Source organism: Euprymna scolopes, chromosome 15 (genome assembly GCF_053919585.1).
Source record: "Euprymna scolopes isolate OS-2025 chromosome 15, ASM5391958v1, whole genome shotgun sequence".
NCBI lineage: Eukaryota > Metazoa > Mollusca > Cephalopoda > Sepiida > Sepiolidae > Euprymna > Euprymna scolopes.
In genome coordinates, this window is record NC_136496.1 from 123,080,080 (window position 1) to 123,102,737 (window position 22,658).

The window sequence follows — 22,658 nt, forward strand, 5'->3', positions numbered from 1 at the left end:
GATAAGTGGTTATGCTTATGTCAAAAAAAAAAAAAAATACTGAAAGAAATTGGAAATCACAGCATTCCTTCAACGTAAACAATGGCAAATTAAAATTTGAGGAAAATAGAGAAAAAAAAAAAAAGGTAATTACCAAATGAAGTCGAAGTAGAAATTAAAAATGTCGCTCCAGACTGTGAGACAAATGATCTGATGGAATATGATGCAAAGGGAGTATTTTATAAACAACAAAAGACGATTTTAAGGAAACAGGAGTAAAAAAAAAAATGACATACCAAATCAGTAGTTAATATTTAGAAAGCTTTCAACTAACTCTAATACTGACGATGAATTGAAGCAAATAAATCTGAAACCGATCACTGATAAAATACTTTGTTTTTAATACGTTTTTCTTTTTTTGTGTACAAATTTACAAATTGTGTATTTCTGTTATTTATTATTTCTAAAATATTATGAAAGCAACCTGATACAAGGGAAACAACTTTGCAGAAAACGAAATTCAGAACCGGGTTATCTCCCTTGCATTTTAATTCCTCCAAATTTTCGCGACATTGTGTAACAAGTGTATCTTCAAAGACTACAATGAATGGTTACGTTCAAAATTCAATCACGATTACCAATATCAACACACCTAAAGAAGGCCAAAGGAAAAAACGGTCGAAACAGTGTTATAATAACAACCAAGATGAGGAAATTTGTTTTAAAATTACAAATAATAGAATTTTGAATTTTGAAAAACAGACAAAATGTCTTTGTATCTATATCTGGTCAGGCTCCTTTTCCAGACCAATGTGACTGTCATTTTATTATTATATTATTATTCATATATTTTTATCATTTTATAATTATATTATTATTCATATATTTTTATCATTTTATTATTATATTATTATTTATAAATTTTTATCATTTTATTATTATATTAATATTTATATATTTTTATCATTTTATTATTATATTAATATTCATATATTTTTATCATTTTATTATTATAGTATTATTCATACATTTTTATCACTTATTATTATATTAATATTTATATATTTTTATCATTTTATTATTATATTAATATTCATATATTTTTATCATTTTATTATTATATTAATATTCATATATTTTTATCATTTTATTATTATATTAATATTCATATATTTTTATCATTTTATTATTATATTAATATTCATATATTTTTATCATTTTATTATTATATTAATATTTATATATTTTTATCATTTTATTATTATATTATTATTCATATATTTTTATCATTTTATTATTATATTACTATTCATATATTTTTATCATTTTATTATTATATTATTATTCATATATTTTTATCATTTTATTATTATATTAATATTCATATATTTTTATCATTTTATTATTATATTATTATTTATATATTTTTATCATTTTATTATTATATTATTATTCATATATTTTTATATTTTTATTATTATATTAATATTTATATATTTTTATCATTTATTATATTATTATTCATATATTTTTATCATTTTATTATTATATTATTATTCATATATTTTTATCACTTTATTATTATATTATTATTTATATATTTTTATCATTTTATTATTAAATTCATATTTATATATTTTTATCATTTTATTATTATTCATATATTTTTATCATTGTATTATTATATTATTATTCATATATTTTTATCATTTTATTATTATATTATTATTTATATATTTTTATCATTTTATTATTAAATTCATATTTATATATTTTTATCATTTTATTATTATTCATATATTTTTATCATTTTATTATTATATTATTATTCATATATTTTTATCATTTTATTATTATATTATTATTCATATATTTTTATCATTTTAGTATTATATTATTATTCATATATTTTTATATTTTTATTATTATATTAATATTTATATATTTTTATCATTTTATTATTATATTATCATTCATATATTTTTATCATTTTATTATTATTCATATATTTTTATCATTTTATAATTATATTATTATTCATATATTTTTATCATTTTATTATTATATTATTATTTATATATTTTTATCATTTTATTATTATATTATCATTCATATATTTTTATCATTTTATTATTATATTCATATTTCTATATTTTTATCATTTTATTATTATATTATCATTCATATATTTTTATCATTTTATTATTATATTATTATTCACATATTTTTATATTTTTATTATTATATTAATATTTAAATATTTTTATCATTTTATTATTATATTATTATTCATATATTTTTATCATTATATTATTATATTATTATTCATATATTTTTATCATTTTATTATTATATTAATATTTATATATTTTTATCATTTTATTATTATTCACATATTTTTATCATTTTATTATTATATTATTATTCATATATTTTTATCATTTTATTATTATATTATTATTCATATATTTTTATCATTTTATTATTATATTATTATTCATATATTTTTATCATTTTATTATTATTCATATATTTTTATCATTTTATTATTATATTAATATTCATATATTTTTATCATTTTATTATTATATTAATATTTATATATTTTTATCTTTTTTTTATTATATTATTATTCATATATTTTTATCATTTTATTATTATATTAATATTTATATATTTTTATCATTTTATAATTATATTATTATTCATATATTTTTATCATTATATTATTATATTATTATTCATATATTTTTATCATTTTATTATATTAATATTTATATATTTTTATCATTTTATTATTATATTAATATTTATATATTTTTATAATTTTATTATTATTCATATATTTTTATCATTTTACAATTATATTATTATTCATATATTTTTATTATTATATTATTATTCATATATTTTTATTATTTTATTATTATATTAATATTTATATATTCTTATCATTTTATTATTATATTAATATTTATATATTTTTATCATTTTATTATTATATTATTATTCATATATTTTTATCATTTTATTATTATATTAATATTTATATATTTTTATCATTTAATTATTATATTAATATTTATATATTTTTATCATTTTATTATTATTCATATATTTTTATCATTTTATAATTATATTATTATTCATATATTTTTATCATTATATTATTATATTATTATTCATATATTTTTATCATTTTATTATATTAATATTTATATATTTTTATCATTTTATTATTATATTAATATTCATATATTTTTATCATTTTATTATTATATTATTATTCATATATTTTTATCATTTTATTATTATATTAATGTTCATATCTTTTTATCATTTTATTATTATATTAATATTTATATATTTTTATCATTTTATTATTATATTATTATTCATATATTTTTATCATTTTATTATTATATTAATATTCACATATTTTTATCATTTTATTATTATATTATTATTCATATTTTTATCATTTTATTATTATATTATTATTCATATATTTTTATCATTTTAGTATTATATTATTATTCACATATTTTTATCATTTTATTATTATATTAATATTTATATATTTTTATCATTTCATTATTATATTATTATTCATATATTTTTATCATTTTATTTTTATATTAATATTTATATATTTTTATCATTTTATTATTATATTAATATTTATATATTTTTATCATTTTATTATTATTCATATATTTGTATCATTTTATAATTATATTATTATTCATATATTTTTATCATTTTATTATTATATTATTATTCATATATTTTTATCATTTTATTATTATATTATTATTCATATCTTTTTATCATTTTATTATTATATTATTATTCACATATTTTTATATTTTTATTATTATATTAATATTCATATATTTTTATCATTTTATTATTATATTATTCATATATTTTTATCATTTTATTATTATATTAATATTTATATATTTTTATCATTTTATTATTATATTATTATTCATATACTTTTATCATTTTATTATTATATTAATATTTATATATTTTTATCATTTTATTATTATATTCATATTTATATATTTTTATCATTTTATTATTATTCATATATTTTTATCATTTTATAATTATATTATTATTCATATATTTTTATCATTTTATTATTATATTATTATTCATATATTTTTATCATTTTATTATTATATTATTATTCATATCTTTTTATCATTTTATTATTATATTATTATTCATATATTTTTATCATTTTAGTATTATATTATTATTCATATATTTTTATTATTATATTAATATTTATATATTTTTATCATTTTATTATTATATTATCATTCATATATTTTTATCATTTTATTATTATTCATATATTTTTATCATTTTATTATTATATTATTATTTATATATTTTTATCATTTTATTATTATATTATCATTCATATATTTTTATCATTTTAGTATTATATTAATATTTATATATTTTTATCATTTTATTATTACATTATTATTACTATTTTTATCATTTTATTATTATATTATTATTCATATATTTTTATATTTTTATTTTATTAATATTTATATATTTTTTATCATTTTATTATTATATTATTATTCATATATTTTTATCATTTTATTTTTATATTATTATTCATATCTTTTTATCATTTTATTATTATATTAATATTTATATATTTTTATCATTATATTATTATATTATTATTCATATATTTTTATCATTTTATTATTATATTATTATTCATATCTTTTTATCATTTTATTATATTATTATTCATATATTTTTATATTTTTATTATTATATTAATATTCATATATTTTTATCATTTTATTATTATATTATTATTCATATATTTTTATCATTTTATTATTATATTAATATTTATATATTTTTATCATTTTATTATTATATTATTATTCATATACTTTTATCATTTTATTATTATATTAATATTTATATATTTTTATCATTTTATTATTATATTAATATTTATATATTTTTATCATTTTATTATTATATTATTATTCATATATTTTTATCATTTTATTATTATATTGATATTTATATATTTTTATCATTTTATTATTATATTATCATTCATATATTTTTATCATTTTATTATTACATTAATATTTATATATTTTTATCATTTTATTATTATATTATTATTCATATATTTTTATCATTTTATTTTTATATTATTATTCATATATTTTTATCATTTTATTATTATATTCATATTTATATATTTTAATCATTTTATTATTATTCATATATTTTTATCATTTTATAATTATATTATTATTCATATATTTTTATCATTATATTATTATATTATTATTCATATATTTTTATCATTTTATTATTATATTATTATTCATATATTTTTATCATTTTAGTATTATATTATTATTCATATATTTTTATATTTTTATTATTATATTAATATTTATATATTTTTATCATTTTATTATTATATTATCATTCATATATTTTTATCATTTTATTATTATTCATATATTTTTATCATTTTATAATTATATTATTATTCATATATTTTTATCATTTTATTATTATATTATTATTTATATATTTTTATCATTTTATTATTATATTATCATTCATATATTTTTATCATTTTATTATTATATTAATATTTATATATTTTTATCATTTTATTATTATATTATTATTACTATTTTTATAATATTATTATTATATTATTATTCATATATTTTTATATTTTTATTATTATATTAATATTTATATATTTTTTATCATTTTATTATTATATTATTATTCATATATTTTTATCATTTTATTTTTATATTATTATTCATATCTTTTTATCATTTTATTATTATATTAATATTTATATATTTTTATCATTATATTATTATATTATTAGTCATATATTTTTATCATTTTATTATTATATTATTATTCATATATTTTTATATTTTTATTATTATATTAATATTCATATATTTTTATCATTTTATTATTATATTATTAGTCATATATTTTTATATTTTTATTATTATATTAATATTCATATATTTTTATCATTTTATTATTATATTATTAGTCATATATTTTTATCATTTTATTATTATATTAATATTTATATATTTTTATCATTTTATTATTATATTATTATTCATATATTTTTATATTTTTTTTATTATATTATCATTCATATCTTTTTATCATTTTATTATTATATTATTATTCATATATTTTTATATTTTTATTATTATATTATTATTCATATATTTTTATCATTTTATTATTATATTAATATTCACATATTTTTATCATTTTATTATTATATTATTATTCATATTTTTATCATTTTATTATTATATTATTATTCATATATTTTTATCATTTTAGTATTATATTATTATTCACATATTTTTATCATTTTATTATTATATTAATATTTATATATTTTTATCATTTCATTATTATATTATTATTCATATATTTTTATCATTTTATTTTTATATTAATATTTATATATTTTTATCATTTTATTATTATATTAATATTTATATATTTTTATCATTTTATTATTATTCATATATTTGTATCATTTTATAATTATATTATTATTCATATATTTTTATCATTTTATTATTATATTATTATTCATATATTTTTATCATTTTATTATTATATTATTATTCATATCTTTTTATCATTTTATTATTATATTATTATTCATATATTTTTATATTTTTATTATTATATAATTATTCATATATTTTTATCATTTTATTATTATATTATTCATATATTTTTATCATTTTATTATTATATTAATATTTATATATTTTTATCATTTTATTATTATATTATTATTCATATACTTTTATCATTTTATTATTATATTAATATTTATATATTTTTATCATTTTATTATTATATTCATATTTATATATTTTTATCATTTTATTATTATTCATATATTTTTATCATTTTATAATTATATTATTATTCATATATTTTTATCATTTTATTATTATATTATTATTCATATATTTTTATCATTTTATTATTATATTATTATTCATATCTTTTTATCATTTTATTATTATATTATTATTCATATATTTTTATCATCTTAGTATTATATTATTATTCATATATTTTTATTATTATATTAATATTTATATATTTTTATCATTTTATTATTATATTATCATTCATATATTTTTATTATTTTATTATTATTCATATATTTTTATCATTTTATTATTATATTATAATTTATATATTTTTATCATTATATTATTATATTATCATTCATATATTTTTATCATTTTAGTATTATATTAATATTTATATATTTTTATCATTTTATTATTACATTATTATTACTATTTTTATCATTTTATTATTATATTATTATTCATATATTTTTATATTTTTATTTTATTAATATTTATATATTTTTTATCATTTTATTATTATATTATTATTCATATATTTTTATCATTTTATTTTTATATTATTATTCATATCTTTTTATCATTTTATTATTATATTAATATTTATATATTTTTATCATTATATTATTATATTATTATTCATATATTTTTATCATTTTATTATTATATTATTATTCATATCTTTTTATCATTTTATTATATTATTATTCATATATTTTTATATTTTTATTATTATATTAATATTCATATATTTTTATCATTTTATTATTATATTATTATTCATATATTTTTATCATTTTATTATTATATTAATATTTATATATTTTTATCATTTTATTATTATATTATTATTCATATACTTTTATCATTTTATTATTATATTAATATTTATATATTTTTATCATTTTATTATTATATTAATATTTATATATTTTTATCATTTTATTATTATATTATTATTCATATATTTTTATCATTTTATTATTATATTAATATTTATATATTTTTATCATTTTATTATTATATTATCATTCATATATTTTTATCATTTTATTATTACATTAATATTTATATATTTTTATCATTATATTATTATTCATATATTTTTATCATTTTATTTTTATATTATTATTCATATATTTTTATCATTTTATTATTATATTCATATTTATATATTTTAATCATTTTATTATTATTCATATATTTTTATCATTTTATAATTATATTATTATTCATATATTTTTATCATTTTATTATTATATTATTATTCATATATTTTTATCATTTTATTATTATATTATTATTCATATATTTTTATCATTTTAGTATTATATTATTATTCATATATTTTTATATTTTTATTATTATATTAATATTTATATATTTTTATCATTTTATTATTATATTATCATTCATATATTTTTATCATTTTATTATTATTCATATATTTTTATCATTTTATAATTATATTATCATTCATATATTTTTATCATTTTATTATTATATTATTATTTATATATTTTTATCATTTTATTATTATATTATCATTCATATATTTTTATCATTTTATTATTATATTAATATTTATATATTTTTATCATTTTATTATTATATTATTATTACTATTTTTATCATTTTATTATTATATTATTATTCATATATTTTTATATTTTTATTATTATATTAATATTTATATATTTTTTATCATTTTATTATTATATTATTATTCATATATTTTTATCATTTTATTTTTATATTATTATTCATATCTTTTTATCATTTTATTATTATATTAATATTTATATATTTTTATCATTATATTATTATATTATTATTCATATATTTTTATCATTTTATTATTATATTATTATTCATATATTTTTATATTTTTATTATTATATTAATATTCATATATTTTTATCATTATATTATTATATTATTAGTCATATATTTTTATATTTTTATTATTATATTAATATTCATATATTTTTATCATTTTATTATTATATTATTAGTCATATATTTTTATCGTTTTATTATTATATTAATATTTATATATTTTTATCATTTTATTATTATATTATTATTCATATATTTTTATATTTTTTTATTATATTATCATTCATATCTTTTTATCATTTTATTATTATATTATTATTCATATATTTTTATATTTTTATTATTATATTATTATTCATATATTTTTATCATTTTATTATTATTCATATATTTATATATTTATTATTATATTAATATTCATATATTTTTATCATTTTATTATTATATTATTAGTCATATATTTTTATCATTTTATTATATTATTATTCATATATTTTTATATTTTTATTATTATATTAATATTCATATATTTTTATCATTTTATTATTATATTATTAGTCATATATTTTTATCATTTTATTATTATATTAATATTTATATATTTTTATCATTTTATTATTATATTATTATTCATATACTTTTATCATTTTTTTATTATATTATCATTCATATATTTTTATCATTTTATTATTACATTAATATTTATATATTTTTATCATTTTATTATTGTATTATTATTCATATATTTTTATCATTTTATTATTGTATTATTATTCATATATTTTTATCATTTTATTTTTATATTATTATCCATATATTTTTATATTTTTATTATTATAATAATATTTATATATTTTTATCATTTTATTATTATATTATTATTCATATATTTTTATCATTTTATTATTATATTATTATTCATATATTTTTATCATTTTATTATTATTCATATATTTTTATCATTTTATTATTATATTATTATTCATATATTTTTATCATTTTATTATTATATTATTATTCATATATTTTTATCATTTTATTATTATATTATTATTCATATATTTTTATCATTTTATTATTACTCATATATTTTTATCATTTTATTATTATATTAATATTCATATATTTTTATCATTTTATTATTATATTAATATTTATATATTTTTATCTTTTTTTTATTATATTATTATTCATATATTTTTATCATTTTATTATTATATTAATATTTATACATTTTTATCATTTTATTATTATATTGATATTCATATATTTTTATAATTTTATTATTATATTAATATTTATATATTTTTATCATTTTATTTTTATATTAATATTTATCTATTTTTATCATTTTATTATTATATTATTATTTATATATTTTTATCATTTTATTATTATTCATATATTTTTATCATTTTATAATTATATTATTATTCATATATTTTTATCATTATATTATTATATTATTATTCATATATTTTTATTATTTTATTATTATATTAATATTTATATATTTTTATCATTTTATTATTATATTAATATTTATATATTTTTATCATTTTATTATTATATTAATATTCATATATTTTTATCATTTTATTATTATATTATTATTCATATATTTTTATCATTTTATTATTATATTAATATTCATATATGTTTATCATGTTATTATTATATTAATATTTATATATTTTTATCATTTTATTATTATATTAATATTTATATATTTTTATCATTTTATTATTATTCATATATTTTTATCATTTTATAATTATATTATTATTCATATATTTTTATCATTATATTATTATATTATTATTCATATATTTTTATCATTGTATTATATTAATATTTATATATTTTTATCATTTTATTATTATATTAATATTTATATATTTTTATCATTTTATTATTATATTAATATTCATATATGTTTATCATTTTATTATTATATTATTATTCATATATTTTTATCATTTTATTATTATATTAATGTTCATATATTTTTATCATTTTATTATTATATTAATATTTATATATGTTTATCATTGTATTATTATATTATTATTCATATATTTTTATCATTTTATTATTATATTAATATTCACATATTTTTATCATTTTATTATTATATTATTATTCATATTTTTATCATTTATTATTATATTATTATTCATATATTTTTATCATTTTAGTATTATATTATTATTCATATATTTTTATCATTTTATTATTATATTAATATTTATATATTTTTATCATTTCATTATTATATTATTATTCATATATTTTTATCATTTTATTTTTATATTAATATTTATATATTTTTATCATTTTATTATTATATTAATATTTATATATTTTTATCATTTTATTATTATTCATATATTTTTATCATTTTATAATTATATTATTATTCATATATTTTTATCATTTTATTATTATATTATTATTCATATATTTTTATCATTTTATTATTATATTATTATTCATATATTTTTATCATTTTATTATTATATTATTATTCATATATTTTCATCATTTTATTATTATATTATTATTCATATATTTTTATATTTTTATTATTATATTAATATTTATATATTTTTATCATTTTATTATTATATTATTATTCATATATTTTTATCATTTTATTATTATATTATTATTCATATATTTGTATCATTTTATTATTATTCATATATTTTTATCATTTTATTATTATATTATTATTCATATATTTTTATCATTTTATTATTATATTATTATTCATATATTTTTATCATTTTATTATTATATTATTATTCATATATGTTTATCATTTTATTATTATTCATATATTTTTATCATTTTATTATTATATTAATATTCATATATTTTTATCATTTTATTATTATATTAATATTTATATATTTTTATCTTTTTTTTATTATATTATTATTCATATATTTTTATAATTTTATTATTATATTAATATTTATATATTTTTATCATTTTATTTTTATATTAATATTTATCTATTTTATCATTTTATTATTATATTAATATTTATATATTTTTATCATTTTATAATTATATTATTGTTCATATATTTTATCATTATATTATTATATTATTATTCATATATTTTTATTATTTTATTATTATATTAATATTTATATATTTTTATCATTTTATTATTATATTAATATTTATATATTTTTATCATTTTATTATTATATTAATATTCATATATTTTTATCATTTTATTATTATATTATTATTTATATATTTTTATCATTTTATTATTATATTAATATTCATATATTTTTATCATTTTATTATTATATTAATATTTATATATTTTTATCATTTTATTATTATATTATTATTCATATATTTTTATCATTTTATTATTATTCATATATTTTTATCATTTTATTATTATATTATTATTCATATATTTTTATCATTTTATTATTATATTATTATTCATATATTTTTATCATTTTATTATTATATTATTATTCATATATTTTTATCATTTTATTATTATTCATATATTTTTATCATTTTATTATTATATTAATATTCATATATTTTTATCATTTTATTATTATATTAATATTTATATATTTTTATCTTTTTTTTATTATATTATTATTCATATATTTTTATCATTTTATTATTATATTAATATTTATATATTTTTATCATTTTATTATTATATTATTATTCATATATTTTTATCATTTTATTATTATATTATTATTCATATATTTTTATCATTTTATTATTATATTAATATTTATATATTTTTATCATTTTATTTTTATATTAATATTTATATATTTTTATCATTTTATTATTATATAATTATTTATATATTTTTATCATTTTATTATTATTCATATATTTTTATCATTTTATAATTATATTATTATTCATATATTTTTATCATTATATTATTATTCATATATTTTTATCATTTTATTATTATATTATTATTCATATATTTTTATCATTTTATTATTATATTAATATTTATATATTTTTATCATTATATTATTATATTATTATTCATATATTTTTATCATTATATTATTATATTATTATTCATATATTTTTATCATTTTATTATTATATTAATATTTATATATTTTTATCATTTTATTATTATATTAATATTTATATATTCTTATCATTATATTATTATCCATATATTTTTATCATTATATTATTATTCATATATTTTTATCATTTTATTATTATATTAATATTTATATATTTTTATCATTTTATTATTATTCACATATTTTTATCATTTTATTATTATATTATTATTCATATATTGTTATCATTTTATTATTATATTATTATTCATATATTTTTATCATTTTATTATTATATTATTATTCATATATTTTTATCATTTTATTATTATATTATTATTCATATATTTTTATCATTTTATTATTATATTATTATTCATATATTTTTATCATTTTATTATTATTCATATATTTTTATCATTTTATTATTATATTAATATTCATATATTTTTATCATTTTATTATTATATTAATATTTATATATTTTTATCTTTTTTTTATTATATTATTATTCATACATTTTTATCATTTTATTATTATATTAATATTTATATATTTTTATCATTTTATTATTATATTATTATTCATATATTTTTATCATTTTATTATTATATTATTATTCATATATTTTTATCATTTTATTATTATATTAATATTTATATATTTTTATCATTTTATTTTTATATTAATATTTATATATTTTTATCATTTTATTATTATATTAATATTTATATATTTTTATCATTTTATTATTATTCATATATTTTTATCATTTTATAATTATATTATTATTCATATATTTTTATCATTATATTATTATTCATATATTTTTATTATTTTATTATTATATTAATATTTATATATTTTTATCATTTTATTATTATATTCATATTTATATATTTTTATCATTTTATTATTATATTAATATTCATATATTTTTATCATTTTATTATTATATTATTATTCATATATTTTTATCATTTTATTATTATATTAATGTTCATATATTTTTATCATTTTATTATTATATTAATATTTATATATTTTTATCATTTTATTATTATATTATTATTCATATATTTTTATCATTTTATTATTATATTAATATTCACATATTTTTATCCTTTTATTATTATATTATTATTCATATTTTTATCATTTTATTATTATATTATTATTCATATATTTTTATCATTTTAGTATTATATTATTATTCATATATTTTTATCATTTTATGTTTATATTAATATTTATATATTTTTATCATTTTATTATTATTCATATATTTTCATCATTTTATTATTATATTATTATTCATATATTTTTATCATTTTATTATTATATTATTATTTATATATTTTTATCATTTTATTATTATATTATTATTCATATATGTTTATCATTTTATTATGATATTATTATTCATATATTTTTATCATTTTATTATTATATTATTATTCATATATTTTTATCATTTTATTATATTAATATTTATATATTTTTATAATTTTATTATTATATTATTATTTATATAGTTATTAAATAATCATATATTTATAATATTACTTTATTATATTATCTTTTATATTTTTTATCAAATAATCATAAATTCTTATAATGTATTATATCATTTATATTTTTAAATAATCATATATTTGTATTTTATTATAATATTATTTATATTTTTAATTAAATAGTCATATTTTTTATTTTATTATTATATTATTTGTTTTTAATTTAATAATCATATATATTTATTATTTTTTATTATTTATATTTTTAATTAAATCATATATATATATTATTTTTTATTATTTATATTTTTAATTAAATCATATATTTATTTTCTTTTATTATTTATATTTTTAATTAAATCATATTTATTATTTTTATTATTTATATTTTTAATTAAATCATATATATTTATTATTTTTTATTATTTATATTTTTAATTAAATCATATATATTTATTATTTTTTATTATTTATATTTTATTAAATCATATTTATTGATTTTTATTATTTATATTTTTATTAAATCATATATATTTATTATTTTTTATTATTTATATTTTTAATTAAATCATATATATTATTTTTATTATTAATATTTTTAATTAAATCATATATATTTATTATTTTTTATTATTTATATTTTTAATTAAATCATATATATATTTATTATTTTTTATTATTCATATTTTTAATTAAATTATATGTATTATTTTTTTTTATTTATATTTTTAATTAAATCATATATATTTATTATTTTGTATTATTTATATTTTTAATTAAATCATATATATATTTAGTATTTTTTATTATTTATATTTTTAATTAAATCATATGTATTATTTTTTTTTATTTATATTTTTAATTAAATTATATATATTTATTATTTTTTATTATTTATATTTTTAATTAAATCATATTTATTATTTTTTATTATTTATATTTTTAATTAAATCATATATATTTATTATTTTGTATTATTTATATTTTTTATTAAATCATATATATTATTTTTATTATTTATATTTTTAATTAAATCATATATATTTATTATTTTTTATTATTTATATTTTTAATTAAATCATATTTAGTATTTTTTATTATTTATATTTTTTATTAAATCATATTTATTATTTTTTATTATTTATATTTTTAATTAAATCATATATATTTATTATTTTTTATTATTTATATTTTTAATTAAATCATATATATTTATTATTTTTTATTATTTATATTTTAATTAAATCATATTTAGTATTTTTTATTATTTATATTTTTAATTAAATCATATTTATTATTTTTTATTATTTATATTTTTAATTAAATCATATTTATTATTTTTTATTATTTATATTTTTATTAAATCATATTTATTATTTTTTATTATTTATATTTTTAATTAAATCATATATATTTATTATTTTTTATTATTTATATTTTTAATTAAATCATATTTATTATTTTTTATTATTTATATTTTTAATTAAATCATATTTATTATTTTTTATTATTTATATTTTTATTAAATTATATTTATTATTTTTTATTATTTATATTTTTAATTAAATCATATATATTTATTATTTTTTATTATTTATATTTTTAATTAAATCATATTTATTATTTTTTATTATTTATATTTTTATTAAATCATATTTATTATTTTTTATTATTTATATTTTTAATTAAATCATATATATTATTTTTATTATTTATATTTTTAATTAAATCATATATATTTATTATTTTTTATTATTTATATTTTTAATTAAATCATATTTAGTATTTTTTATTATTTATATTTTTAATTAAATCATATATATTATTTTTATTATTTATATTTTTAATTAAATCATATATATTATTTTTATTATTTATATTTTTAATTAAATCATATTTAGTATTTTTTATTATTTATATTTTTAATTAAATCATATTTATTATTTTTTATTATTTATATTTTTAATTAAATCATATTTAGTATTTTTTATTATTTATATTTTTAATTAAATCATATTTATTATTTTTTATTATTTATATTTTTAATTAAATCATATTTATTATTTTTTATTATTTATATATTTAATTAAATCATATATATTTATTATTTTTTATTATTTATATTTTTAATTAAATCATATATATTTATTATTTTTTATTATTTATATATTTAATTAAATCATATTTATTATTTTTTATTATTTATATTTTTAATTAAATCATATTTATTATTTTTTATTATTTATATTTTTAATTAAATCATATTTATTATTTTTTATTATTTATATTTTTAATTAAATCATATTTATTATTTTTTATTATTTATATTTTTAAATAAATCATATTTATTATTTTTTATTATTTATATATTTAATTAAATCATATTTATTATTTTTTATTATTTATATTTTTAATTAAATCATATTTATTATTTTTTATTATTTATATTTTTAATTAAATCATATTTATTATTTTTTATTATTTATATTTTTAATTAAATCATATTTATTATTTTTTATTATTTATATTTTTAATTAAATCATATATATTTATTATTTTTTATTATTTATATTTTTAATTAAATCATATTTATTATTTTTTATTATTTATATTTTTAATTAAATCATATATATTTATTATTTTTTATTATTTATATTTTTAATTAAATCATATATATTTATTATGATTAGTTTATAACTTTTTCTTTCAGCATCATTTATTTATTATTTATGTATTTTGCAATATTCTCACTCATGTATTTATTTGCGGACAGTTATCTTTATCTTCATATTTGTTGTTTCATCACATTTCAGCCAACTCATCTTCTGGCCTTCTTCAGGTGATTAACCACGACCTTCGGGGCCCATAGTACAGTGAATAGAGGCGTTGAATCTCCATGGTTCCAGGTGAGTATTGCTTTAACATAGCGGTTTCAATCCTACCTAAAGCTTGCCAAAAAGCGTGGTGAGACGACAACTATGGAATGCAGTAATTACTGAAGATACAATTACAAGACGCAACATTCTTATCCATCGCAGTTATTACCTGAAGAAGGCCAGCGGATGAGTTACCCGAAACATGGTAGAATAACAATAACTATGAAGATGAGTATCAGAGTCTGTAAATAAATAAATAAATAATAATTAAATAAATAAATACTTGAATAAATAAATAAATAATTAAATAAATAAATAAATAAATAATTAAATAAATAAATCTAGAGGACATCCCCACTTAGAGACTGACCCACAGAAGCGAGGTTCCTTTTACAAACCTAGTGGAACGGGCAGTCTATCAACTAGACGGGGTTGGGAGGGTCCTACTAATCACCTTTTGTTTTTTTTTCCCTCCGCCCTCGACACAAATGAATTATTGTACCATCTTATTGTTATCTTTTTTTGTTTTTACACGTCAATAAAAAATATTTTAAAAATAGGGAGTTAAGTAGGACGTCCCCCAGTATGAAAGGGTGAATGCGATATTATGGTGAAAGAAGATACTAGCTGGGAGAAACTTTTGATTTTGTTTAGTTCTGGAGTGACAAGGATGACCAACAACCCCCCACAATCCCCCCTTTTGAGTTGGCCATGTGCCTAAGTTTTTTGTTCATTGTTGATTTTGACTGTATTTTTAACATGAATAAAGGATTTAATATCTCAAAGTGTAGTATCTGTCCAGCAGATACTGCAAGCAAAGACCATATGTGGGGGCAACTCCACATATAAGACCTTGGTCAATGTAGGGGCAATCCTTCATACCAATTGTCCCTATGCAGCTCCCCTACTCCCCGGGGAGTTGCTCTCATTTCCCCTTCACTCCTCACATTAAAAATCGGCCTTGTGCCTAAATTGCTCAGTGGGGGAGATCAAATAAATACCCTTTTCTTGGCCTTTTGTATAGTATCTGTCCGGCAGATACTGCAAGCAAAGACCATATGTGGGGGCAATCCCACATATAAGACCTTGTCAATGTAGGGGAAACCCTTCATACCAATTGTCACTATCCAGCTCCCCTACTCCCTTGGGAGTTGGTCCCCATTTCCCCTTAACTCCTCACATTAAAAATCGGCCATGTGCGTAATTTGCTCAGTGGGGGAGCAAATAAATACCCTTTTCTTGGCCTTTTGGCCAAGATCAAAGTGTAGTATCTGTTCTTACTACATGCTGTACTTATTAGGATATAAAGTGGGTGATCACTTTTCTGTATTAATTTAATGTAAAATGATCACTCACTTTACAACCAGTCAGTCTCAAAGCCATTCAAGTCATTCTCCAGATCATTCAAGTTGTATTTGAAGGATTCCAGTTATTTTTTAAGCATTCAAGTCATTCTTAAGGTCATTCAATTCATCCTTAAGTTCATTAAAGTCATTCCAAGTCATTTACTTTTTATTTATTTAAGTCATTTCAGCCCATTTTTTGGTCATTTTAGTTTATCTTTAAGAATTTCATGTCAATCCTACATTCACGCATTCATTCATTACACGAGAGCATGCGACTAATGGCTATCGGCCTTGTTGATTTTCAATTTAAGATTTTTAATTAGCAAAAACTTTTGCATTTCAAACTAATCATGATCACCCAATGAAAATGTAATTTTAAAGTGAAATCATAAGTGTGACTAACTACTGAAATTTTATTTATTATTATTTTATTTTTGCTATTATTTTTTTTTTATTATTATTTTTTTATTATTACTATACTTATATTCACTCCAAACAAGGCAGATGCAAAGAGTTACTGTGAATTATGGACCATACCTACAGGGACATTATAAGAAGGGGGTTGAGCAGAGAGATTTACATTACATTTAAACTTTTTGCATGTAAGTACAGCTGGGGAAGCAGTACTGTTGTCACATCTAGAGTGTAACACTGAAGAGCGTCCTTTCCTCCTTTGACAGAGTACAGAACCATCTTTAAAATTTAGTGGGTGATGCCCTTTTTGCCTCCCTTTTTTTTTTTTTTTTTCCCCCATTTTCACTCTAAACAAGGCACAGTGCCACTTTGATGTAGGGGGATACTATCAGGGACCTAAGTTGCAGGAATACTATGTAGGGAGTTGAGCAGCAAGATGTCTGTTCACATTACATTTGAACTTCTGCATGTCAGTACAGTTGGAGAAGTAGGAACCCAGTAGTGAATTCCAAAGTCTAGCAGTTCTGGGGAAGAAACTATTGGAGTAGAAGGCTTTCTTACATCTAGGAATCTTTACTGTGAAAGGGGTGAGACTTTGCTGCTTGTCGTGTTAGTCAGGGTAAATTACGTAGAGGGGGTACAAGGGCTTTTAGTTTGTCGGGACATTCATCATTAAAATACTTGTAAAACAGGCAGAGGGATGCAACATTTCGTCGATGGGACAGAGGTTGAAGCTTAGATGACAGTTCAGGACTTATCAGGTTGGAGATTCTCTTTCTCACAGAAGAGACGTTGCATGAATCTATCAATACTTTTATATTAGGTGCTCGACTGAGCTTCAATCTATGGTCCCTTCCCATAAAACGTTCACAACAAATAATTTTCTAGCAGAAACAACCACTAACTTTCCTCACTTTCTATCTGTGCCCAAAACTAAACAAAAATTCCATAAGCAGAGTTTCTTTCCTAGAACTGCCCGTCTATGAAACACAATATCGTTTGTCTGCTTCCCGGCTGACTATAACATGGTTGTCTTCAAATCTAATATGAAATAATTCTTAATTTATCCATTACCAAGTTCCACCATGGCTGATCTTGTTGTCTCACCATCTACCTAAAATTTAACCCTTATCCTTGAGTGGCCTTCAGACCTTGATAAGTGGTCATCTTCTAAGTAAAAAAAGCAGGGAAAAGGGGAGGGAATACTAAAATCTAGCAGTTTGAAGGAAAAAATTATCAGCCCTCTATAGTGAAGGAGTTGGCTTTTGGTGCTTAACAATTAACCAGAGGTATTTATGTTGAGGGGGGCACCAGTGCTATGAGCTCAGAGCATATTACATTTAGATACTTGGAAAACAAGTACAGGAATGTATCATTGGTTGATAGGACAGGGATTGGAGCTTTTTTTTTTTTTTTTTACAAAGAAGTCACCACTTATCAAGGCCCGGAGGCCACTCGAGGATAAGGGTTAATGAGTGTACAGTAATCAATGGGAAAATGTTGTAGTAATCGTTAGTCGTGGAAATTTGGTAAATTGGATTACTTAAGGGGATTGCTCATCAAGAACTTGCTCATGTTGGACTTAAAGACAACCATATTGTAGTCAGTTGGAAAGCAGGAAAACGGAATAGAGTTCCACAGGTATGCAATTCCAAGAAGGAAGCTTTATTTATGAAATCTACATTTAGGTTTAGGCACAGATAAAGAGAGAGGAAAGTTATTGGTAGTGGTTTCGGCTAGACGAGTGTTTTTTTGTGAAAGTCAGGCCAGAGGGAACCATCGATTGGAGCTGAGACGAGCACTAGCTATGAAAATAATGAAAAAGCAGAGACGGGTTCGCAACGTCTCTTCAGTGGAAAAGAGCTTGTTCGAGAGAACTTTATTAGATCGGAGACTTTTTTGTAGCATTCAATCAAGAGACTAATGTTTGATGCACATATGTGGCAACAATATTCCATGCATGAACGAATGGTGGATTTGTAGAGATATCTTTCAAATTTCAGTGTTACAGACCAACTGAAATGCTATGTACAAGCTTAAGCATGACAGACCAACAGGCAATGCTTTTGACTCATCTAAAAATATTTCTATTCACAAATTGAAATTTAATTAAATTACAAAATACCAGGGAATTTTTATTTGCTATAAAAAATGCATAAAAAATTATAAAAAGCAAGATTTTTGAAAAAATAAAAAAAAATGTCTAACTTTGTATTTTCACTTTGAAATATCCAGCACCGCCCAAAGCCACAAATCCTCCAACAATTGCAATATTTCGCAAGGTTTTCATCGATACAGGCATTGTGAGATTTTTCTGGTTCACCCTGAAAGTAAAAAGATGTTTTTTTTAAATTAGCATATTTCTATACATGAAGGAAGGGCAAATATTTTCTTTTCTTTTTTTTTTGGAAATCACAGGTGGTATTTGTATAGGACACAAATGCTAAGAATATTTAATATTCCTACTTTTACATTTTAGCATGATGCATGCTATGGGATATCTTACCTGTACATGTGATTGACACTTTTGCATATTGTGTGGGTCAGAAATAAGAGGAAAAAATAAGTAAGAAATGATTAGATTTATTCATGGATGTTATTTGTCGATCTCCCACAGCGACACAAGGGTCAAAAAGTGGAATTAAAGAACCAGCGATCAAGAGGAAAAGCATTCTGGCCTGCAAGAAATGCCTGAGCATCCCTATCAGCATTCCCCAGTCGGTCAATTAGCAATAAACTAACCCCTTCTCAAAGAGAGAAGGCCAAACATAAGATGATGGACCTCCTCAAACTGCACTGGATCAGAAATATATTGCAATCAACAGGAAAAGCACATTTCAGAAATGGCTCAGACTCTGTTGACTTTGGAGCAGAGCAAAAAGAAATCTTTCATGGATAAACAGCACGAAAAACTCAATGTGATACACAAAGCAAAAGCATTAGTGCTAAACCAAGAATATATTAAAGTTCCCTAGGGTGAAGTGGACTATTAATGAGCAACAATTTCTTACTTTTTAAGTGTTGTCTACATTTCTACAACTGATTTAGGGTATTTTTGCATTGCTGAATTAGGAAATTGCCTCCGTTTCTTTTCATCAGGTCAGGTTTTTGTGCTAAGTTGATTCGCCAAAAAAAAACATTCATATCTTGTGACGAAATCGATTACATTTTTGTAGCATTATCAGCTGATTTTTGTCAACACATATCCTAAATATGTTTTTAAGAGAAAAAAATGTTTTGCCAATAACATATATTGATTACCTGATAGAAACATCGATTACTGTAAACTGAATGACGGGCATTGATAAATGCAATTACACATAAATTGCATATTGCTTCACCATTCTTCAAACTTCAGGGCTTGAACTTCCGTTTCTTCAAACTCCTGGAATGCTTCAGATTTCAACAGTAGTCAGCTTATCATGAGTGAATGCCGATACCTACTCTCCATCTCTTTCAGGTTCTGATGGAATCTCTCCCTCTGCTCATCACTCATTGAACCCAGGTTCTCAGGAAACCGGTACAAATGTGAAAATAGGTAGTACATCTTGAAGCTCATGTTGCAGCCAAGGTTTCTGAAAGCAGTGAGCATGTTGTTGACAAGTTTTGCATACTTTCTGGC

The 22,658-nt window shown here is 13.7% G+C and overlaps 1 protein-coding gene and 1 pseudogene across 2 annotated transcripts in view; one reads left to right on the plus strand and one right to left on the minus strand.

Moving 5' to 3' along the window:
- LOC145294103 (cytochrome c oxidase assembly factor 1 homolog) overlaps positions 1-22,658 on the minus strand; it is a 47,245-nt gene that overhangs the window by 20,983 nt on the left and 3,604 nt on the right. For both annotated transcript variants that reach the window (XM_080141175.1, XM_080141176.1), the window contains exon 2: positions 21,245-21,360. In XM_080141175.1, coding sequence (XP_079997301.1) covers positions 21,245-21,360 — 116 coding nt within the window. The remainder of the gene's footprint in view (positions 1-21,244; positions 21,361-22,658) is intronic.
- LOC145294320 (U2 spliceosomal RNA) lies at positions 18,507-18,730 on the plus strand (annotated as a pseudogene).